The 24,212-nt window shown below is 52.4% G+C and overlaps 2 protein-coding genes and 1 pseudogene across 2 annotated transcripts; 1 reads left to right on the top strand and 2 right to left on the bottom strand.

The window, feature by feature from the left end:
* LOC135405253 (zinc finger protein 850-like) overlaps positions 1 to 24,212 on the bottom strand; it is a 259,075-nt pseudogene that overhangs the window by 163,713 nt on the left and 71,150 nt on the right.
* On the bottom strand, positions 11,213 to 12,166 carry LOC135406396 (olfactory receptor 14J1-like). Its single transcript, XM_064640794.1, has one exon. The coding sequence runs from the start codon at positions 12,164 to 12,166 to the stop codon at positions 11,213 to 11,215; it is 954 nt and encodes a 317-aa protein (XP_064496864.1).
* LOC135406398 (olfactory receptor 14J1-like) lies at positions 22,966 to 23,736 on the top strand. Its single transcript, XM_064640795.1, has one exon. The coding sequence runs from the start codon at positions 22,966 to 22,968 to the stop codon at positions 23,734 to 23,736; it is 771 nt and encodes a 256-aa protein (XP_064496865.1).

Here is a 24,212-nt window from a genome sequence, read left to right on the forward strand (position 1 = left end):
CAATGTGGCCCAGCTCCAGGAGAGATGTAGGGAGCAGGGAGGAGGTACTGGTCTGTGCTGGTCTGTGGTGGTCTGCCCCCCCAATCCCCAAAGCCCCTCCTCAGCTCCCCCAGGACCCTCCCGCACCCCAAAGCCCCCCAGGCCCCCCCAGGCCCCTGACTTGGTCCTGCTGCCCCTTGAGCATCTGCAGTTCCTGCTCACATTTCACTACTCACAGGGTAGTGAGAGGAACATATCCCTCAAATACTCAATATACTCTTCATACACAATATCTGTCTGGACAGACAGATAAAGCAATAATCAGATATATTCTGTATCATATATATGGTACATATTCTACAGAATCCATTCTTAGGTGTTGTATGATATATCTATAAGATATTACAAATAATAAGCAATAACAAGGCATTTGTGGTTCTGCCTGTCTCACACACACACACAAAAGTCTGGTTAGTGCTGCCCTCAGGAAACCCCCCCAACCTTGGTCCAGCTAAAGCCGTGGAATTTGTCTTTGTTTCCCTTGGGTTCAGGGTCAGGCTGTGCCTGTGTCCAGCCCAGAGGCTCAGAAAAGCATTTCTCCCATCCCACTGCAATCTGCTGCTGCAGACAGGACCCAGGCACTGGTGGCACTGGGAGTGAACAGCAGAGTGTTTCCAGGGGCTCTCTGAAGGAACACGAGTGTCCAGAGAAACCAGCACAAGTGTTGACAGAAGTCCCACTCCTTCATCTCTGAATGAGCTCGTTCAGCCCAGGAAAAACTGTCTAAGTTTTATTTCCATGGAAGGAGGTTTTTCCCACTTTAACACCAGTTTAGTTCCAAACCAGTTTCTTCATTTCCTCCTCCCGATTTCCCTGAAGGACACTGACAGGGACCATGGACACTGACAGGGATCACAGTTTGTCCCTTGGCCATACAGCTCCTGCTGTTTGGTAGCACAGGAGAGGTTAATTAGAGCCCAGGCTCCAATCCCACGCCGCGCCTTGAAGACGAGCTTGAAATCAAACGACTTTCCTGCTGGAGGGTTAAAATCAGTCCCCATCACTTTTTTTGGGCTGAACCTTCATATTTTGGAGTATTTTTTAGCTGAATCTCAACTTTTTGCAGTTTGGGGTGGTGAGGGTTTTCTTGCTATTTCTGAGGGGGTTTTGCCTGAATCTTGTTGGTGGCTTCAGTTTTTCTGGGCTGAATCTTGGTGTTTTGGAGGTTTTTATGGTCACAGGATGCCCGGTGAGTTCTAGAGATGGACTTGGGCAGGAGGAACCCCCAAGCCAACACGCTCAGCCCTTGTTTTCCCCCTATCAGGATTTGTCCTTCCCGAAGCTTGGGCAGATGGAGGAGGAGGCTGCGAGGAAGAGGAAGATGCCTTGGGCCCCCCAGGCAGGTGAGGAGGAAGTCAGTGTCCCTTTGGGCGGGTGTTGTGCTGGCTCTGTCAGCCGAGCATGGCCCCGGCTGCAGGACAACCCCGCTGGCGCCGCCGTCCTGCCGGGGCCGGAGTTGGGGGGATGTCCTTGGCCTTCCCTGTGGGCCGGAGGCAAATCCCCTCCCTGTCCTTCTTGCTTCCTGCCCCAGGCCCCGAGCTGAGGACGGAGAGCCCGGAGGACAAATCCCCCCGTGAGACCCTGGTGGGAGAGGCCGTTTTGAAGGGCTCCCCGGCGCAGGAAGGCAGCGGGGAGGAAAAGGGCCGGAGATCCCCCCTCAGGAGGGGCTCCAAAGCCAGCCCAGGGTGCTCTGAGGAGGAAAGAGCCAGCCTGTGCCGGGAAGGCGGCCGGAGCTTGAGCTGGAGCTCTGACCTGGTGGTCCCTGATCAGCCTCCCAGCAGAGAGAAGCCCTTCAGGTGCTTGGAATGTGGGAAGAGCTTCAAGAACAACTCCCACCTGATCCGACACCAGCACATCCACACTGGGGCACGTCCCTACGCATGTGGGGAATGTGGGAAGAGCTTCAACCAGAGCTTCCACCTGATCAAACACCAGCAGGTCCACACTGGGGAACGGCCCTACGTGTGTAATGATTGTGGGAAGAGCTTCAAGAACAGCTCCAACCTGATCCGACACCAGGCCATCCACACTGGGGAACGGCCCTATACGTGTGGGGAATGTGGAAAGAGCTTCAGGGACAGCTCCAGCCTCCGCACCCATCAGCTCATCCACACTAGGGAACAGCCCTACAAGTGCTTGAAATGTGGGAAGAGGTTTAAGACCAGCTCACATCTCTACAGGCATGAGCGGACGCACACGGATGAGAGGCCCTTCCGCTGCACCGACTGCGGGAAGGGCTTCAAGCACAACTACCACCTCAGCACCCACCGGCGCATCCACACCGGGGAAAGGCCCTACAAGTGTGGGGAGTGTGGGAAGAGCTTCCCCCACAGCTCTACCTTGACCAAACACCAACGTACCCACCAGTAAGAGAAGCCCTACCAGTGCCCCGACTGCGGGAAGAGCTTCGGCCGCTGCTTCCACCCCGAATGAACCCCCTGATGTTGAGGCAACCCCTGGAGTCCAGTGACTGTCAGTCCATCCCTTTTGACCACAAAGGGCCAGTCCCCTTTCCCAGGGGCAGCTTCTTCCATAAGAACCCTTCTTGGAGGGGTGTGTGGAGATTCCTGCCTTGGCTGGGGACCCCCCAAGGTCACTGCTGGAGGCTGAGAGCAGAGATCTCCCCACGAGCATTGGTCTGGGGGAGTTCCATCCATCTCTAATTAAGAATTATTGCTTTTTTGCCAGCTTGAGCAGAATTGCTTCAACAATTGCTTTAGTGTAGAGCACTGTCCTGTCTTATCCTGTACTCCTGGTAGTTTTAGTGTTTGTCTTGTGCAGTAAATAATTCTGATGAAGATCTTTTGTCTGATCATTTGGAACCCTAAATAAATTCCTTTCTATCAATAGATCTGATTTGCCATCGTTAAAACCTGGGGAACAAAAGTGGTTCAGTCACACCCCTGTAATTCCTCTAAACAAACTGTTGGCATAATCCAAGGCTGAGATTGGATCCATCAGCCCCCAGCACCCCACAGTCAGTTGGGAGCTCAGGGGGGCCACCACCCTTTGCCAACCCCCCTGTGCCGAAAGACCCCCATGGGACCATCTGCCCCACCAGACCCGCCTTTTCCACCGTTCTCCCTGTTCCTTCCACTTTTCCATAGTCTCCTCAATCCCCACCCCCCCCCGGATTACTCTGGGGGTCCCAAGCCCCATTTTTCCCCTCCTCTCACATCTTCCACTTCATCCCCTCAATCCCCAGCTCCCTCCAACTCAGTTTGGGGTCCCACCACCCCAAAAAAAGAGGTCAGGTGTGGTCCCCCAAATCCTCTCCCCATTGCCCCCCAATAACCAGGACTGGGGAGAACTGGGAAGCTTTACTGGGATCACTGGGAGCAACCGGGCAGAGGCAGAGTGACAGCAGGGGAAGGGGGGACACACGACCCCCCCAAAATCCTCACAGAGACGGGGGGGTCCAGGCTGGGCCCGAGGCCCCAGGGAGGGGCTGCGGCCGCCGGCGGCTCAGGAGCTCTGTGGGGAGAGAAAAGGGGGTGACACCGGGGTGGGGGGACAGGGGGGACACCGGGATACACCGAGACCCGGACTGGATGCATTGGGACCAGAACTGGGGAACAGGCATCATACTGGGAGCACCTGGCAGCACGTTGGAGGCAACTGGGATATACTGGGAGTGACTGGAACCACAGTAGGGGTGACTGGGAGCAACTGGAACCACACTGGGGGCAACTGGGATCATACTGGGAGCAGCTGGGCCCCTACTGGGGTCATACTGGGATCATACTGGGAGTGACTGCAATAATCCTGGGAGTGTGTGAGAGGAACTGCAACCATACTGGGGATGAGTGGGATAAAACTGACTTTGTACTGGAAGTGTCTGGAAGTCACTGGTATCATACTGGTGGCAACTGTGATTGTACTGGGATCATACTGGATCAGACTAGGATCATACTGGGAGCAACTGGTTCTATGCTAGGGGCAACTGGGAGCTACTAGGATCCCACTGGGAGGAAGTGGGAGCAACTGGGACCATGCTGGGCACAACTGGGATCATAATGGGAGCAACTGGGCCCACAGTGAGGGTGGCTGAGGTCATACTGGGAGTGACTGGGAGCATTCTGAGGGCAGTTGGGACCATGTTGGTGCAACTGGGATATACTTGGAGCAAGTGGGATCACACTGGAATTGACTGGGATCATACTGGGGGGCACTAGGACCCCACTGGGGGTGACTGGGAGTGGCTGTGAGCAACTGGGATCATACTGGAAGCTACTGGGAGCAACTGGGAGTGAGTGGGACCACACTGGGGGCAACTGGGATATAGTAGGAGAGACCAGGAGTGACTGGGATCATACTGAGAATGACTGGGAGCGTACTGGGAGTGACTGGGGGGTCACTGGGGAGCATGGGAGCATGCTGGAGGCAACTAGGATATACAAGGAGTGGCTGGGAGTGACAGGGATCATACTGGGAGTGTCTGGAACCCTGCTGGGGGCAACTGGGATCCTACTGGGAACAGCTAGGCCCCTACTGGGGTCCTGTTGGGGTCTTACTGGGAGTGACTACAATACTACTGAGAGTGTGTGAGAGGGACTGCAGCCATACTGGGGATGAGTGGGATCAAACTGGATTAGTACTGGAAGTGTCTGGAAGTTACTGGGATCATACTGGGGATGACTGGACTCATACTGGGATCATACTGGGAGCAATTGGGACCATGCAGGGGGCAAATGGCATCCTCCAGGGAGTGACTGGGGCCATACTGGACTCAGAGTGGGAGTCCCTGAGAGTGAAAGGAACCATCCTGGGGGTGGCTGGGAGCAACTGGGACCACCTTGGGGGCAACTGGGATCCTATTGGGAGTGACTGGCAGTGACTGGGATCATAGTGGGAGTGACCAGCACCATACTGGAATTATAGTGGGAGTGACTGTAAAGGACCAGGATCAAACTGGGAGTGACTGGAACTACGCAGGGGGGAATTGGGAGCCAGTGGGGCCAGGCTGGAAGCCAACTGGGAACATCCCTGGAGCAACTGGGATCATGCTGGAAGCAACTGGGAGTAACTGGGAGTGACAGGGTGCATGCTGGAGGCAACTGGCATAAACTGGGAGTGACCAGGATCATCCTGATGGAAACTGGAACCATCCTGGGGCAAGTGGAAGTAACTGGGTGTGACTACGAGCATGCTGAGGGCAACTGGGATATACTGGGAGTGTCTGCAACCATCCTGGGGGTGACTGGGACCACATGGGGAGCGACTTGGACCATGCTGGGGGCAACTGGGAGGAACTGGGAGTGAATGGATCTACAGTGGGACAACTGGGATTGACTGGGACCATGCTGGGGGAAGACTGGGATCATACTTGGATTGACTGGATCTATGCTGGAGGCAACTGGGAGAAACTGGGACCATGCAGGGGGCAACTGCAATCGTACTGGGATCATAATGGGATCAGACCAGGATCATACTGGGAGCAACTGGGTCTGTGCTAGGGGCAACTAGGAGCAACTGGGATCACACTGGGAGGAACTGGGAGCTACTGGGACCCTGCTAGGGACAACTGGGATCATACTGGGAGCAACTGGGCTCACAGTGAAGGTGGCTGTGTCATACTGGGGGTGACTGGGAGCATTCTGAGGGCAGCTGGGACCATGTTGGCACAACTCATCACTGGTTGCCAAAGTCATCACATACCTAAAATAAACCTGAAACTCTGCTTTTCAGTTAACCTGCTGGCTTGCAGTCAAATTATCAGGCAATGCAATTACAAACTACTAGAAGAGGATCAAAACTGCATTCAGCAGGTGTGTTTTGGAAAAAAAATCCTAAAATTTCCTGGTGTTGCCAATCAAAACAGCTGTTTAAATTACACTTTTATGAATCCCAAAAATCCAATGGGATTGAACAAGCTCTTGGTAGAAGACAACCTGCTGGCATATGTAAATTGTCTTTGGATTTGCTGCAACATTACAAAACAGACATTTACTTGGAACTGGCAAAATCAGCATGAAAAATCTAATAGACTAATATGGGAGTTGGTTGTTGTGAGGAAAACAAAGTTTCCTGGTCTTCAGCTGATATTGCCAAAATGACAAATTTAAGTATCAACAACAGTATCTCAGATGTATTTTGGAGCTCAAGCCACCCATCAAAGTGTTTACTGGCAACAAATGGAACACTAATCCTGATTTTCAATCAGAGAGTTTATTCATTGTTCTAACCAAACATACTTGGAGTTATATTTGGGTTTAATAGTGCTAAAAAGCCATACAGATTCTCTGCCAGTAAAATAAGGGACTGGGAAAAACACTGTGACCACTTCTCTCCCCCCACCACCCAGTGGCAAACACAAGAGACCCATGTGTAGGCTTGTGTAGGTTGCACTGACAAATATTAATTAGGTATTTTACTTAGAGAGTCTCTTCACTGGGTAGCAAAATAAATCTTCTGGGAGGAAAATTCTGTGATTTTCCACAGAAATTTTTGTTGTCGGGTTCCAGTGACAATGCCTAATTAACATCCATTTATATCCCAACCATTATTGACCTTTCACTGGACTTTGTTAACTACTGAGACAAATACTCAAGACCTCTGTGTTCGTTTTTCACCGTTTAAAATTAGTTTACAACAGAAGGAGCTGCAAAAACATCCTACAGTTTTCTTCAAAAACTTTAAAGTCAAAGAAAGACTACGGAATTACAAGACAAATCTTAAAACTTTTTCTTCATCTTCTTTTCAGGCAGGCCAAGATCAGAGCCATTGTGCTGTCTACTCTATTATACGGATCTGAATCATGGGTCATCTACGGCCACCACCTGCGTCTCTTAGAACGCTTCCATCAACGCTGCCTCCGAACAATCCTAAACATCCACTGGTCAGATTATGTGACCAATACATCTGTTCTAAAACAAGCAGCAGTCACAAGTATTGAGGCCATGTTGCTGAGAACACAGCTGTGCTGGGCAGGGCACATCTCCAGGATGAAGGACCACTGCCTCCCTAAGATCCTCCTTTATGGTGAACTTGCCACCGGCTGCCGCAAGAGAGGAGCCCCAAAGAGAAGATACAAGGACTCCCTGAAACAACATCTCAGCCTTGGCCATATTGATCATCACAACTGGTCTACTCTGGCCTCCAATCGGGAGGCCTGGAGACACACCGTCTATAATGCAGCTGTCTCCTTTGAGAACGCACACAGGATAATTCTTGAGGAGAAAAGACAATGCAGAAAGAACCATGTTTTGCAGAATTTACCATCTAAGGAGTCCTTCTGCTGTGCCTTTTGCAATCTGTTATGTCTATCTCGTATTGGCCTCATTAGCCACCAGCGTGCCTGTAACAAATGTGGATAGAGCCTTCCCAAATCTTCGTTCGCGAAGCCCAGCCATGATGATGATGAATGTTGTTATTGTGAATCTGTAATTCAGTCACTGTTAAAATTGTAGCAAATGCTGTTGAACCACTTGATAATTGTTCAATTGGTCAATGATTAAGTGCTACTAATCTCTTTTGCCCCCTTATCTTTGGATCCAAATCCTTTCTGCCCTGACCCTCTTGCATCCCAAGGCTCTGTGTAAATTATTCCCTTTCATCAAAAAAAATATATATTTTTCATAACTTCCACTTTAAAATCTTCTTGCTTAGCTAAACTACAAAACAACTCCAATTAGCTGTAGAAGTCTTGAAGACTTGAAGACAATTAAAGGAATAGAAATAATTTGTTTTTCAGTGTTTTAATGAGTCTCCTAGTGTGTTTGGAGTTGCATCAGCTGTGAGTCCCAGATGAGTCATGTCAGAACTGGTGAGGCTGAGGGGTGAGGAGCAAGGTTGATTATACAGGGTCAGTCTGGATCCCCTGAGGAGACACTCAGCATCAAGATCACTTGGAGAACACCTCTATCACCTCTTCTCTGAACTAAAAAAATATCCATAATTGAATTAAAACAAAAAAAGTACAAACTTCAAAGACTTGTTTTGAAATTGCCTTGAAGACAATTAAAGGAAGACAAAGAGATCCTGAGGGATTTCTGCATTTTAATGAGCCCCACGGGGTGTTTGCAGCCCAGCCCATAATCCTGAGGTACTGACAGAAGATTGAAGCAGCTGATGAAGAAGTCAGAAGCCAAACTCCAAGTGCCTTGAAGCATTGCTGGGCCCCACTGAGGGCAGGCACTGACAAAGCCTCCCCAGGGACTCCTTGGAGCAGCTCCTTGGAGGCCAGGAGTGCAGGCAGACAAAGGCTCTGGGCAGGCCCCTGCAATGCTGAGCAAAGCCTGCCTTGGTTTTGTGGAGCACAAAGGCCAAGGCCTGAGCCCCAGGCCCTGGCCCAGCAGATCCTGTCCCTCCCGGCTGGCTCAGGGCTGTTTGGGGGGCACTGGGATGGGAGGGGGAGGAACAACCAAGGCCCAAAACTGGGCAACCCCTGCCAGGCTCCTGAGGGAGGGGTGAGGCAGAAACCAAGGGCAGAACCTGCCAGGCAAGTTGCTTGTGGTGGCCTGAGTGGCAGAGGCAGCTGCCAGAGGCAAGGGGACAAAGGCCTGGGTGCCTTTGGGCCTTGCAGCCCTGCCAGAGCCCTTGGCCATCTCTCCTGCAGGCTGTCCTGCCCTGGCCCTGCTGCTGCTCTGGCCTTGCAGGCTGCACACACCCCTCCTGCTTTCCCACCCCCTCCCAGCAGCATTTCTAGACCCTCCCTGATGTCTCTGCACCAGCTCTGGCTGTTCCCTGGGAACACAAAGCCATGGGCTGATCCTGACTCCCTCTGGGTGACCTCTTGCACCACAAGGGTCCCTATTGAGTGATATTTCTTTTTCTTCACCTTCAGTCTGAACTTTCAATGCTACTCTTTGTGGAGATTTCATTCTATTTCCAATATGGAGAAAAGCTCCACCCTGTCAGATCTCCTCTAGACCCTCTCCAGTTCTTCCTCCTTCCTCCAGAATGGGGAACCTCACAGACAGACAGACCAGTCCGGATGTGGTGACCCCAGAGCTGAGTCCAGGGGGGTGACAACTCCCTTGTCTGGGTGCCCACACTCCCCCCAAGGCAGCCCCATGTGCAGTTGGCCTTAAATCAAGGGGCCATTCTGATTCTTTGTAACGTCACGGAATCAAGTGGCACCGTGACACTGCAGGGCCTCATGGAACCAAAGGAATGCAGGGACACTGTGGAATCTCATGGAACCAAGGGCCCATTGTGACATGCGAGATGTCTTTGGAACAGAAGGAACTCTGAAACATCTCAGAACCAAGGGCCCACTGTGCCTCCCCAGAACTCCATGGAATCAAGCAGAGCTGCTGCCTCCCTGTTTCCATCTGTTTACAAAAGGAGTCCGGGGGGGGAGAGAAGAGGCAATTTCTCTCTCTGCTGATGCTTTGAACTGTCTGTTGATATTGCTGGTTTTGCTGTTATATTTCTTGTCAGTGAACTGTTATTTTTGTCACTTGTACCTCCTTGTATTTTGTCTCCCTGTAGTGGTGGGGAATAAAAGGGGAGCAAATTCATTTTATTGGAGTTCCCACCCCAATATGTGTCTTTAAACCAGGACAGGTTGCTCAAGGGCTCCCTGAAATTTGGCATCATCCACAAAGGACTTGAAAATACATTTTATCCCATTGTACAGAGAGATAATAAAGATGTTCTACAGTGGTGTTCAAGGGCTGGTCTCTGAGGGATTTCACCAGGAAGTTGCTGCCAAGAGGACTTTGTACCATGGATTTTATTGGACCCTCTTCATTCAGCCAACTTCCCACCCACCACATCTCCCACTTCTTCAGTCCAGCTCGCACCAGTCTGGCTCTAAGAGACCACAGGAGACCATGTCAAGGGCCTTGATGAAGTCTGGGCACACAACATCCTCTTCTATTCCCTCCCACAGGGGTTCTGCAATCTCTGCCTTGTCCTTCCAACGCCTGGCAATGGCTGCAGGAGGACTTGCCCTATCCCCTTCCCTGCTGAGCCTGAGCAATCTGGAAGTCTCCCAACCCTCCTTGCTGCCCTGTTTGCAGACTGCTTCCATGTCTGCCTTTGCCAAGGCCCCAGGAAGCTCTGGGATGGCTCTGGCCTTTCCAAGGGTTTGGGAGAGGTCTCCCAGTGACACTGCCCAGCCTTCTCAATAGCCCTGACTCCAAACCCTTCTCCATAGCCCACACTTAGAGAGGAGTGCCCAGGACACAACACAGGTTGTCCTGGGGTTCTGGAGAATGAGAAGGGATTTCTTCCTAGAGGCCAACCCCTCCAATTGGATTTGAGTGCAGCTGAAAGGTTTGCTCAGCATTTTCCCCAGTGCCTCCCTGCCCTGAAGGTTTCTGGCCATCAGGCTGGAGCTGAGGGGGTTGGGCAGGTGCCTGAGGAGGGGGTAGAACAAGGGCTGTATCCAACTGTGCCAGGAGGGCTGTGCTGGGCAAGGATGAGGAGGCTGCAGAAAACAGTGGCACTGGGGAGGTGAGAGGAGCAGGTGGAGAGACCTTGTGCCTGCCCACGCTGGGCAGGAGCTGCCCCAGGATGGCAGCTCTGAAGCACTCACAGGATGTCCCTGTGAACAGGAGGGGAAGACTGGATCTAAAAATGAAACCTGGAAAGCAGAGAGCAGGAGTGTCATGGTGTCACTACAGGAGAGTTCAAGCCCTGGAGTAAGGTCACAGAAGAAGTGATCCAGTCCATGCACTGCCCTCAGAAGATCCCACAGCATCCTGGAGATGCTGTAAGAGAGCCCAGCTCTGCTTCACAAGTTCCCAGAGCCTGTCCCTGCCTGTGCTCCAAGGGCTTCCAGCCCCCAGGACTGTGCTCAGAGAGCACTCAGGCCTTACAGCGAGAAAGGGGCTCAGGAGGACAGTGTGGAAGTGGCAAGAGAGCAGCTCTGCAAAGACCAAGCCCTGCTGCTCCCTGGCAGTGCTGCTGGGCTGGGATTATTGTCCCCTTCCTGTTTGCAAATACACCCTGTCCTGCAGTGTGCTGTCCTTTAGGAACATCTGAGAAGAAGGGTCTTGGACAAAGGCGGCACTGCAGAGTCCTTTATTTTGTTTAAAGACTCAGCCAGTACAATTCATCATTTTTACATCTCTGGGTCAAATTCAATGGGTAGACACTAATTTAGAGGGTAGATGCATAATAATATTTAATTCCATAGAAAATTATTGCAAGAAGAACCCGATGACCTCTAAGAAAAACCTGAACAGGAAGGCTGGGCCATTAAGGAGTCTCATTCTGAATGCTACACACCAGAAAACAGGCACTTTATTGCTCCTGAAAAGCATCCAGTCATTTTCCTCAGGGCATCCTTGAGTTCCTGATTCCTCAGGCTGTAGATGAGGGGGTTCAGTGCTGGAGACACCACAGAGTACAGAACTGATAACGCCAAATCCAGGGATGGGGAGGAGATGGAGGGGGGCTTCAGGTAGGCAAAGACGCCAGTGCTGAGGAACAGGGAGACCACAGCCAGGTGAGGGAGGCACGTGGAAAAGGCTTTGTGCCGTCCCTGCTGAGAGGGGATCCTCAGCACAGCCCTGAAGATCTGCACATAGGAGAAAACAATGAAAATAAAACAACCAAATGCTAAAGAGATGGAAATCAAGAGAAGCCCGAGTTCCCTGATGTAGGAATGTGAGCAGGAGAGCTTGAGGATGTGTGGGATTTCACAGAAGAACTGGCCCAGGGCATTGCCCTGGCACAGGGGCAGGGAAAATGTATTGGCTGTGTGCAGCAGAGAATAGAGAAACCCAGTGGCCCAAGCAGCTGCTGCCATGTGGGCACAAGCTCTGCTGCCCAGGAGGGTCCCGTAGTGCAGGGTTTTGCAGATGGCAACGTAGCGGTCGTAGCACATGATGGTGAGGAGGGAAAACTCTGCTGAAATGAAGAAGACAAAGAAAAAGAGCTGTGTAGCACATCCCATGTAGGAGATGGTTGTGGTGTTCCAGAGGGAATTGTCCATGGCTTTGGGGACAGTGGTGCAGATGCAGCCCAGGTCTGTGAGGGAGAGGTTGAGCAGGAAGAAGCCCATGGGGGTGTGCAGGTGGTGGTCACAGGCTATGGCGCTGAGGATGAGGGCGTTGGCCAGGAGGGCAGCCAGGGAGATGGCCAGGAAGAGCCAGAAGTGCAGGAGCTGCAGCTCCCGCCTGTCTGCGAATGCCAGGAGGAGGAAGTGGGTGAGGGAGCTACTGTTGGACATTTGCTACTTCAGGGTATGGTTTTCTGTTGAGGAGAAAAAAGGCAGAACTGAATTAGGCCAGACTCAATCAGCAAACCATCTTGCATGTCTCATAGCAATTCAACATTCAGGGCCTCTTTTCAGGAAGATCTCTCTGCATCCATCTCCCTGAGCTCTGGGATTTGCTGGCTGAAGGGGGCACTGAGAGCAGGGACCCTGGAATGGGCTCCCGAGGAATCCTTCTTGCTGTGCAGTGAGAGGCAACTTGGAGCACAGGGTGACCTCCAATTAAATGCACTTGTGATGTATCAAAGTGTTTCCAGAACTGCAGGTCACAGTTTGGCCAAGGGCAGAACAGAGGGAGGGGATTTGGGAGACTTTGTGCTCCAAGTGAAATCTTGTGAGTCCTGAGAGACAAAGGGGTGGTCTCTTGGTGCAGAGACAAGAGCTGGTCATCTTTCCTGTTCACAGCTGCCCCTGGCTGGCAGCTTGGAGCTGAAGGCGGATGACCCTTAAGAATTCCCTTAAAAAAGTAACAAGGCACTTCTAGGAGCAGGGGAATCCTGGTTCAAAGATCAGATTGAAAGAATCCTTGCCTTTCCTCAGGATGCCTGATTACGATCTCATCTTTCTCCTCCCAGACTGCCACACAGAGGGATCATTGCAGCTCCCAAGTGCGGCTGCCCAGGGCATTTCCATGGATTTAGCACTGAGGAGTTTTCTCCATGGGGATCCTGTGCAGCACAGAGATCCTATGGCAGAGCTGTGCCCTTCTGGAGGGCAGCTGCAGCCCTGCAGGACACCCAGGCAAACGGCTGAAGACCCTGAAGGTGCCTGGAGGGCACTTGGGCACTTGGCTCCCACAGACACATCCCCACAGCAGCACCCAAAGGGGTTGTGTCTGGACAGGAATCTGCCACCCACCCCCCCCCCCAAACCCCACAGTGGCTCAGAAAACCCACTGGTGAGAACAAGGAGAGCCCAGGCAGCAGGGGATAGCAGTGAAATGCCACAGTGCTGCTGCCAAGGGAGGAGGGACACAGAGAGACAGCTGGAAATCAGGGCCCTGTCCTTGCCTGGGCTCTGGCTGCTGCAGGGCAATGCACAGCCCAGCCCCCGTGGGCCTGAGGGCACAGGCTCTGCTTAGGCTGGGAAAGGAGCCCAGGCAGGAGCTGCTCAGGGAAGGGGTCTGTGCCACAGGGACAGCAGGGAGGGGCCCCCATCCCCCTGCCCAGCCCTTGTGGCAGCAGCTGCCTCTCCCTGCCTGCCTGTCTCTGGGTGAGGAGCTGTTCCTGCCAGCAGCCCCTGCCTGTGCCCAGCTCAGCTCCCTGCCAGTGCTGCCAGAGCCATCCCCAGCCCAGTGCCCAGGGGCAGCTCTGCCTGGGCAGGGGCTGCAGAGCAGATCCCAGACAGCCTGAGGTGGCTGGGAAGGGGGAGGTGTTCTGGGGGGATGTGCTTCCTGAGAAGGGCCCCTGGAAATGGAGGAGGTGGAGCTGAAGCTGTGAGGAGCCCTGAGCCTGCAGCTGAAGGGCCCTGCCCAGCCCTGCCCTGCCATGAGGGGTCACTCCTTCCACCCACCCCTTCTCCCTGCAGGGCTGTGGCAGCTCCTTGGCCGGGCTGAGAGCTGACCCTGGCAGGCAGCAGAGTCCCTGCCCCAGCACACAGAGCCCTGGGGGCAGGACCCTGCTCTGCACCACAGCCCTGGGCACCTCTGGCTGCACCCCCACCTTCCCACCCCACAGCCAGCCCTGGCACAGGGAACCTTCTTGCCCTGGGCCTCTGATGGGGCAGCAGCAAGTCCTGCTCTGCAGCAGCTTCTCCTGCTGCACCCCAGCAAATCCAGCAGAGCCATCCTGACAGCTCCTGTCACTGCTGCCACTTGGCAGCTGGGAGAGGCACTTGCAGGAACTCACCTGCACTGCTCTGCAGCCACGGCCCGACCGTGGCAAAGGGCTGACAAGGTTCCTGCCCTGAGCAGCTCTGCCCTGTCCTCCCAGCCCAGGATCCCTTGAACCTCCTGCTCCCTTCTCCTCTCTGCCCTTGCTGCCTGCAGCTCCTGCCCTGCTCTGCCATATGGCCACTTCCCCTGCACTGCAGCAACTGGGAGAGTCCTGCTGAAAGATCCTAGAAGCTGTGGGATGGGCCAGCTTGTTGAACTTTCCTACAGCCAGGCAAGTTGCACTTTCCTACAGCCAGAGAATTCTTGCTTCAAATCCTAGGAAGGTTTCTCCTGTAGTGAGAGCTCAGTCACCTCCCAGCCCAGGCTGCCTCTCATCTCTCTGCCTTCTCTCCTGTGCCCTGGGTGCTGCAGGCAGTGCCCTCAGCCCTGCTGGGCTGTGCAGAGGAGCTGCTCACCAGCAGAGCTGTCTCTTTGAAGCTCTTCTTGCTTGCCAGGAGCTCCCTGTGTGCCAGGAGCCTGGCCCAGTTTAGCAGCACAGCAACAGCCCCAGGCAGCCCTTGCTCTGCCCCTCTGGGCTCCCTCCAGCTCTCCCTTGGTCTCCAGGGGAACCTGCTGGCACACAGCTGAAGGAAATAATCATGTTCCTTCTCTCAGATGGGCACAGACACTTCTTTCAGCACTGTCATTTCCCCAAACAGACACAGAGTTATCTTCAAGAGTCCCCTTTTCATGTCCCATCATTAGACAGGAAACCCAGACAGTGCCCAGGAGGGATCTCCTTCACCTGCACTGAGGGAAGGGACTCAGAGTTGAGTCAACAGAGGTGTTTCCTTGTGGCTCTGCAGAGCTGGGGCCAGAAGGACACTCAGCTCCCTCCACAACCCCCATGGGCTGGGATTCCTCCTGCCCCACTTCAGTGGGCCCAAAACAGGCCCCTGCAGGTGACTCCTTGTCCCAGCTCCCATGGCAATGAATGAAGACCAAAGCCAGGAGTGACCTGCTGGGACACAAAGCCCTGGTTCCTTCTGAGGGGCCAGAGGTGACCGACATTCCTGCTAGGAACTGCAGGCTCCAGTGGAGCAGTTCCTAGGGACAGGGCAGCAGCTGTGGGATCTTCTTGGAGGCTGCTGGGACATTGCTTTGGCCAACTTCAGTGGCAGAAGGTGCCCACATGTAGGACAGGGGAACCTGTCACTGTTCCTTCTGTCCAGGGCAGCCCCTAGAGGTGTTCAGATGACCAAATGGAGTCAGTTCTGTGAGAGGCACCACCCAGGGCTTCTCAGGCACATTGGGGGCCTTTGGGGCAGGGAGTGAATCCCAGCCCTGCAGGGACACAAAGGCTGTCCCTTCTCTGCCCAGCCAAGGCCGGGCCAGGCACGAGTCCAGAGCACATCAGCCCAGGCTGTCCACACTTGTTTCCTCCCTCTGCTGGCTCTTCTCTCCCCCAGCATTTCAGCAGCATGTGCTGATCTCCTCAGGGATCAGGTCTGGGATTTTCCCCCTGGGCCTGAGTCCCAGCACGTCCACCCCCAAGGCCATTGTCAGCAAAGCCTCTGCACAGCCCAGCTCTCGGGGCTTTCAGAGCAGCTTTCCCCACTGCAAGTCTGTTCTTACCCCGGTGCCCCCGCTGAGGGGCTGCAGCCAGACAGGCCCCAATGCCCTGCGTGTGGGGCACAGGCAGGAGGAGCTGCAGCCCCAAGTCTCTCTGCATTCCACTTGCAGGCAATAACAGCCCAGGCCTGCTGAGACAGTTCCCAGGTTGCAGGACTGTGATGGGTTGGCAGAGAAGGCCAAGGAGACACAGGAGGGAAAGAGCAGGAGAGAGGTGTCCTCAGCAGGAAGGAGCTTCTGGGACCTGTGGAGCTGCTCTAGGGGATGAACAAACTGGGTGAACTTTTGTGGGTGAGGGTGAGAGGAGAGAGTGGTTTGGGTGACCTTGTGGAGTGAGACAAAGAGCCCATTCCAGTTGTCTTTGATAACCCTGGAATTCACTGGAAAGGCAGCACGACAGGATGCAAAGAGTCCCAGAGGTTTGTGCAGAGTCTTGGTGAAGACAGCCCTTGGGACACAGGCCTTTAGAGCACAGCTGGCAGGTTGGTGGAAGACAGGGAGGCTCATCTGCATCTGCTTCTGTCCAAGAGGAATCAAGAGGTTAACATAGTAACTGCCCATAGCAATGGAAATGTCTGATGGTTGCCATGGTAACTGACTGTAACAATTGAAAGGTATGCTGGTTGCCATGGTAACCGACCATAGCAATGGTAATGTGTGATGTTTGCCATGGTAACTGACCATGGGAACAGGAATGTATGATGGTTGCCATGGTATTTGACTGTACCAGTGAGAGGTATGATGGTTCCCACGGTAACTGATAGTATCAATGAGAATGTACGATGGTTCCCACGGTAACTGATAGTATCAATGAGAATGTATGATGGTTGCCATGGTAACCGACTGTACCAGTGGGAAGTATGATGGTTCCTGTGGTAACTGACTGTAGCAACGGGAATGTATGCTGGCTTCCATGGTAACTGACTGTAGCAACAGGAATGTATCCTTGTTACCATGGTAGCCAACCATAGGAATGTAACTTTATGATGGTTGCCATGGTAACCGAGCATAGCAATGCGAATCTATGATGGTTGCCATGGTAACAAACCGTAACAATGGAAATGTGTGATGGTTGCCATGGTGATTGTAGCAACGGGAATGATTGATGCTTGCCATGGTAACCGACCGTACCAATGGGAATGTGTCATGGTTGCCATGGTAACCGACCGTAGCAATGGGAATGTGTCATGGTTGCCATGGTAACCAACCGTAGCAATGGGAATGTGTCATGGTTGCCATGGTAACCGACCGTAGCAATGGGAATGTGTCATGGTTGCCATGGTAACCAACTGTAGCAATGGGAATGTGTCATGGTTGCCATGGTAACTGACCATGGCAATGACAATGTATGCTGGTTGCCATGGTAACAAACTGTACCAAAGGAAAATATGATGGTTGCCATGGTAACTGACCATAGCAACTTGAATGCATGATGGTTATCATAGTAACCGACCATAGAAGCCTGAGTGTATGATGGTTACAATGGTAAACGACCGTAGCAGTGGGAAGTATGATGGTTACCGTGGTAACTGACTGTAGAAACGGGAATGTATGCTGGTTGCCATGGTAACCGACCATAGCAGTAAGAATGCATGATGGTTGCCATGGTAAGTGACTGTAGAAAGAAAAATGTATGCTCGTTGCCATGGTAACTGACCATAGCAATGGGAGTGTATGATGGTTGCCATGGTAACTGACTGTACCAGCGGGAAGTATTATGGTTCCTGTGGTAACTGACCGTAGCAATGGAAATGTATGCTGGTTGCCATGGTAACCAACTGTAGCAATGAGAATGTATGATGGTTGCCATGGTAACTGACCCTAGCAACTGGAATGTGCGATGGTTGCCATGGTAACAGACCAAAGCAATGGAAATGTGTGATGGTTGCCATGGTAACTGACCCTAGCAACTGGAATGAATGATGGTTGCCATGGTAACCAACTATGGCAATGGGAATGTATTCTGTTTGCCATGGTATCTTACCATAGCAGTGGGAAGTATGATGGTTGCCACGGTAACTGACCATAGAAACGACAATGTATGCTGGTTGCCATGGTAACGGACTGTACCAGTGGAAAGTATGTTGACTGCCATGGTAACTGACTGTAGCAATGGGAATGTATGGTGTTTTCCGTGGGAACTGACCATAGCAAAGAGAATGTATGTTAGTTGCCATGGTAACCGACCATAGCAATGCTAATGTATGATGATTGGCATGGTAACCTGCTGTAGCAATGGGAATGTATGGTGGTTCTTATAGTAACTGACCGCAGCAGTGGGAACTATGATGATTGCCATGGTAACTGACTGTAGCAACTGGAATGAATGATGGTTGCCATGGTAACAGACCATAGCAATGGGAATGTAAGAGTGTTGCCATGGTAACCAACTATGGCAATGGGAATGTATGCTGTTTGCCATGGTATCTGACCGTAGCAGTGGGCAGTACGATGGTTACCATGGTAACTGACTGTAGCAACGGGAATGAATGATGGTTGCCATGGTAACTGACCATAGAAACGACAATGCTGGTTGCCATGGTAACAGACTGTACTAGTGGAAAGCATGTTGGTTGCCATGGTAACTGACTGTAGCAAAGGGAACGTATGGTGTTTTCCGTGGGAACTGACCGTAGCAACGAGAATGTATGTTAGTTGCCATGGTAACCAACCATAGCAAAGTGACTGTATGATGGTTACCATGGTAGCTAAACATAGCAATGACAATGTATGATGGTTGCCATGGTAACCTGCTGTAGCAATGGGAATATATGGTGGTTCTTATAGTAACTGACCATGGGAATGGGAATGTATGATGGTTGCCATGGTAACTGACCATAGAACCTGGAATTCAGATGGTTGCCATGCTAACTGATCGTAGCAATGCTGCTGTATGATGGTTGTCATGGTAACTGATTGTAGCAGTGGACTGTATGATGGTTGCCATGGTAACCAACCACAGCAATGGGGATGTGTGATGGTTGCCACAGTAACCGACCGTAACAGTGGGAATGTATGGTGGTTTCCGTGGTAACTGACCGTAGCAACAGGAATGTTTGATGATTGCCTTGGTAACTGACCATAGCAATGGGACTTTACAATGATTGCCTTGGTAACTGACTGTAAGAATGGGAATGTATGATGGTTTCCATGGTAACCGACCGTAGCAATTTGATTGTATGCTGGTTGCCATAGTGACCGACTGTAGCAACACGACTGTATGATGGTTGCCATGGTAAATGACAGTAGCAGTGGGACTGTATGATGGGTGCCAGGGTAACTGACCATAGAAATGGCAATGTATGATGTTTGCTATGGTAACTGACTGTAGGAATGGGAATGTATGATGGTTGCCATGGTAACTGACCATAGCAACAAGAATGTATGATGGTTACCATGGTAACCGAGCATAGCAATAGGAATGTGTGATGGTTGCCATGGTACCTGTGTGTAGCAATGGGAATATATGATATTTGTTATGGTAACTGACCATACAAACAAGAATGTGTGATGTTTGCCATGGTAACTGACTGCAGGAACGGGAATGTGTGACGGTTGCCATGGTAATCAATTGTACCAGTGTGAAGTATGATGGTTGCTGTAGTAACTGACCATAGAAACGGGAATGTATGATAGTTGCCACGGTAACTGACTGTACCAATGGCAGTGTATGATGGTTGCCGTGGTAACTGACCATGGCAATGAGACTGTAAGCTGGTTCCCATGGTAACCAACCATACCAGTGGGAATGTATGATCATTGCCACGGTAACTGACTGTAGGAATGGGAATGTGTGATGGTTGCTGTGGTAACTGACCGTGGCAATGAGAATATATGCTGTTTGCCATGGTAACTGACCATAGCAGTGAGAAGTATGCTCTTTGCCACAGTAAATGACTGTAGCAATTATAGTTGCCATGGTAACCAACCATAGCAATGACAATGTATTATGGTTTCCATGATAACTGACTGTGGCAATGAGAATGTATTCTATTTGCCATGGTAACTGACCATAGCAGTGGGAATGCATGCTGGTTGTCATGACAACTGTGATTTCCTTAGACTATGAGCACGATATTTTCATCTGCAAAAACATTAGTGAGTGCCCAGCGATCTCCCAAGATGGGCTTTAAAGGTCTCAAGCACATAAGCACTAGAGAGGGGCTAAGGAGCTGTGGCCTCAATGGTGTGGAGACCGAGGACAGTACAGGACAGCCCTGAGAGGGCTTGAAGGAAGGAGTTAGAGATGGTGGATCCTTTTGTCAGAGCAGAAAGGAGCATGAGAAAGAAAGAATTAATGCCAAGTGCAGCTGGGGAGGTCCCGAGTGGACGTGAGGAAAAAGGAATTTCACTCCATGGAAACACTGGGCTGCAACATGTCACCCAGGAGGAGTCTGGATGAGCCCAAGGCTTTGTGTGTGCAGGAAGAGCCAGGGAGGACGCAGAGATGTCAGTGCAGGAAGGTGCCAGCCAGGTGGGGCAGCCGGGGGGATGACGACAGCCTGCAGGGAAAGGGGCAGGGCATGGACACCGTAGGACAGCCTGGGCTGGAGAGGAGACAGGGAGGGGGAGAAGCTGAAAGGCCCTGACAGAGCCACCTTCTGCAGGCCTTTGGCCAGGGCTGCTGTCTGTGCCCCTGATGCCAGGAGGAGGGGAGTGCCCCTTGCAGACCTGGGGCCTCCTGGCCTCCTTGTCCCTGCTCAGCAGCCTGGCAGGTGCCACCCCATGGTCCTGCCCTTGGCATTGCACATCCCACATCCCAGTGCCCCAGGAAGAGCCCTGAGGAATGAGGCAGGGACAGGATGTGCCTTCCCAGAGGCTGGGGGTCAGGGCTTGGCCCATTGGATTAAAAAAACAAGTCAAAGTTTATTCAGCATTAGAGCCACCTTTCCCTTGCTTGTCCATCCTTGTCATCACTGTCTGCAGTTTTCTGCTCCAACTGGAACCTGGGGACACTTTCACAGTCATGTCCTTCAGTGGGACCCATTAACAGTACAAGAAACTTCAGTATTTCAAACTCATTTTGACTTGTTGAAAAGTTGTTTGAACTTCCTCTCAGGGACTGAGTCTCATGTAAACAACACCAATCCCCCTGAGGGTCATGAAATGCCTGGGGCTGTTGCTGTGCTGCTGAGCTGGGCCGGGCTCCTGGCACACAGGGAGCTCCTGGCAACCAAGAAGAGCTTCAAAGAGACAGCTCTGCTGGTGAGCAGCTCCTCTGCACAGCCCAGCAGGGCTGAGGGCACTGCCTGCAGCACCCAGGGCACAAAAGCAAGGCAGAGAGAGGTCACACACAGCCTGAGCTGGGAGGGAAGTCGAGAGGAAGATCCACTGGAGGATGAATCTTTCCAGGCTTCCTCACGGTGAGTCAGCATGAAGGGCAATGTGTCTGCAGTTGGTGCAAAGATCTCCTAATGCTGGCACATCCCACTCCCTGCTGCACCATCCCAGCCACATCCCAGCAGGGTTCCCTTCTCCCAGGGATGGCTGCAGGGTTGTGAAGCCAGGCTGTGCCACCCAGGCTGCCCCAAGCTGTCCTGCAGAGCAGGGTCCTGCAGCCCAGGGCTGTGACGGGGCAGGAGCTCTGCCACTGCCAGGGGCAGCTCTCAGCCGGGCTGGGGAGCTCCCTCAGGGCTGGGCAGAGGTTGGGGGTGGAAAGAGCAAAGCCTGGCAGGGCAGGGCAGGTTTCTTCTGCTATCAAGTGAGAGTTTCATGGGTCAGGGCTGCTCACAGAACCAGAGCACCCCAGGATATTTTCCAGGGGATACTTCAAGGGGAACATCCAAGGAGGGATTTCTCTCAAGCTCTCAAGCCACATGCCAGCTGGTTTGAGTTCCAGAGGGAACTGTGAGGAGCTGTCCAGGGCTGAGAACAACTTGCTGGCACTGTTGGTGTCTGGGAGGTGGCACAGCTGGGTCAGGGTTATGCTGCCCTGAGTGCCCAGTGGGCTCTACCCTGGCCTCTCCCAGCTGGACCCTCCGTGTGCATTTCCTTGGTTCTCAGCTTGCCCCTGGTCCTGAGGTTGTTCCCTCCTTCTCTCACTCAGGCTCACTGGGGAGGGGAATTCAAGCTACACAGTCCAACACTGATCCTGGCATTCCCCCCAGGCAGGTGTGTCCCTGGGAATGAGACATTCCCATTGTCCTCTGCCCTGTGGGATGTGGGCAGTGAAGTCTGTGGGCCTGGGTAAGGAGCTCTTTTTCCCTCAATCAGACCCCGTCATTAGGACACTTGGCTGTTTTGTGAGGTGTCCTTCCAAGCTGGGAGCTGCCCTGGAGAATGCAAATCATCCTCCCAGCACAGCTGTGTTCTCTGAAAGCCCCAGTGGAGAGGGACAGAGATGCTGTTCCCGTGCCAGGAGATGCTGTTGGGTTGGGGAGATGAGCCACAGGTGTCCTTGGCTCCAAGTGGGGTGCTGAGCCCTTGAGACAGGCTGAGACCTTGAGGGGTGTGGGATGGATCCCTCTGCTCTCAACAGTGTCTGGTGGCTTTTCAGACCAAAAAGGGAGTGTGAACAATGTCCATCTCAGGAAAGAGCAAAGCCAGGGCAGTTGCGAACAACAGAGAGGGACAGACCAGTTCTCCTCACTCTGCACAAAGCCCCAGGTAATTCTCCTGCCTGGCAGGACCTGCTCTGTTTTCCCTGAGTGCATCAGAAGTGCTGAGGGGTTCTGACATCCAGGAACACTCCTCAGGAGAGATGAGGGAATTGGGAAAAAAAAAAAAAAGGTAAACAAAACAAATCTGTGACACTGCCTTCTGCTGTCCTGGTTTTTCTCATAAACTGGGAGTGTGGATGCTGAGAAGCCCTTTGGCATTGGAAGCAGTTTCATCTGACACAGCTGAACACCAGGACAGGCCCCTTGTACCCACCATGCCCATGACCCCAACGGTGCAGAGCAGGGCTGAGCCCTCACAGCCAGTGGGCAGAGGGTCTGCTCCTCATGGAAGATGTAGTGAGCCCCAGCAAGGGCTCCAGCCATGGAGCTGAAGGACAGACTCCCAGAAAAGGAAAACAGGTGGGGGAGTGTAGCAGGGAGGGGGGTATTGGGAAATGGCTTTGGTTTTTCTCAGGAAGTTCTTTGCTAACATATCACCGATATTTCCTCTTTGGATAGTGCCCCACACCAAGAGGCAGCGAATGTGCAACATCAGTTCCCTCACCCAGTTCCTCCTCCTGGCATTGGCAGACAGGCGGGAGCTGCAGCTCCTGCACTTCTGGCTCTTCCTGGCCATCTCCCTGGCTGCCCTCCTGGCCAACAGCCTCATCCTCAGCGCTGTAGCCTGTGACCACCACCTGCACACACCCATGGGCTTCTTCCTGCTCAACCTCTCCCTCACAGACCTGGGCTTCATCTGCACCACTGTCCCCAAAGCCATGGACAACTCCCTGTGGGGCACCAGAACCATCTCCTACAAGGGATGTGCTGCACAGCTCTTTTTTTTTCTGTTCTTCATCTCAGCAGAGTATTATCTCCTCACTGTCATGTGCTACGACCGCTACGTTGCCATCTGCAAACCCCTGCACTACGGGACCCTCCTGGGCAGCAGAGCTTGTGCCCACATGGCAGCAGCTGCCTGGGCCACTGGCTTTCTCAGTTCTCTGCTGCACACAGCCAACACATTTTCCCTGCCCCTGTGCCAGGGCAATGCCCTGGGCCAGTTCTTCTGTGAACTCCCACACATCCTCAAGCTCTCCTGCTCACACTCAGGCTACCGCAGGGAAATTGGGCTCATTGGGGTTAGTGTCTGTTTAGCATTTGGTTGTTTTGTTTTCATTGTTTTCTCCTATGTGGAGATCTTCAGGGCTGTGCTGAGGATTCCCTCTGAGCAGGGACGGCACAAAGCCTTTTCCACGTGCCTCCCTCACCTGGCCGTGGTCTCCCTGTTTGTCAGCACTGTCATGTTTGCCTACTTGAAGCCCCCCTCCATCTCCTTCCCATCTCTGGATCTGGCACTGTCAGTTCTGTATTCGGTGGTGCCTCCAGCACTGAACCCCCTCATCTACAGCCTCAGGAACCAGGAGCTCAAGGATGCCATAAGGAAAATGATGACTGGATGTTTTTTTAAGAAGCAATAAATAGCCTCTTTTCTTCTGCAGAACACTCATTGTGTAACACATTTTGGGCTCAGCCTGCTTTCTAAAATTTTGGTAGTTTTTTTTTGGGGGGGGGCTTTCATGTTTTTTCCCTCTCTTCATGTCATTAACACTGAAATTTTATTCTTCATCCCATATAATTCACTCTCTACCTCTTTTTTTTTACCACCAAAATGTAGAAATCAGAAATCATGCTTTGTGTGCATTTAAACAAAATAAAAGTTTGTGCAGCAAGGTATTTGTCAAACATCCTCCCTGTGTTAGTTTGTACATGAGGAATCACAATCTCTGAGCGTAAGAAAGGACATAAATTCTTTTTCCCTGATCCTTCCTCCAAGACCTCCCCTGAAGCTGGAGGACATTTCCATGTTTGCAGATGTGGAGGGGAAAAGAGTCCCAGCACTGCCAGGGAGCCCCAGAACTGCGTCTGTTCAGAGCTGCTCTCTTTGCACTCCCAC

This window comes from Pseudopipra pipra, chromosome W (genome assembly GCF_036250125.1).
Source record: "Pseudopipra pipra isolate bDixPip1 chromosome W, bDixPip1.hap1, whole genome shotgun sequence".
NCBI lineage: Eukaryota > Metazoa > Chordata > Aves > Passeriformes > Pipridae > Pseudopipra > Pseudopipra pipra.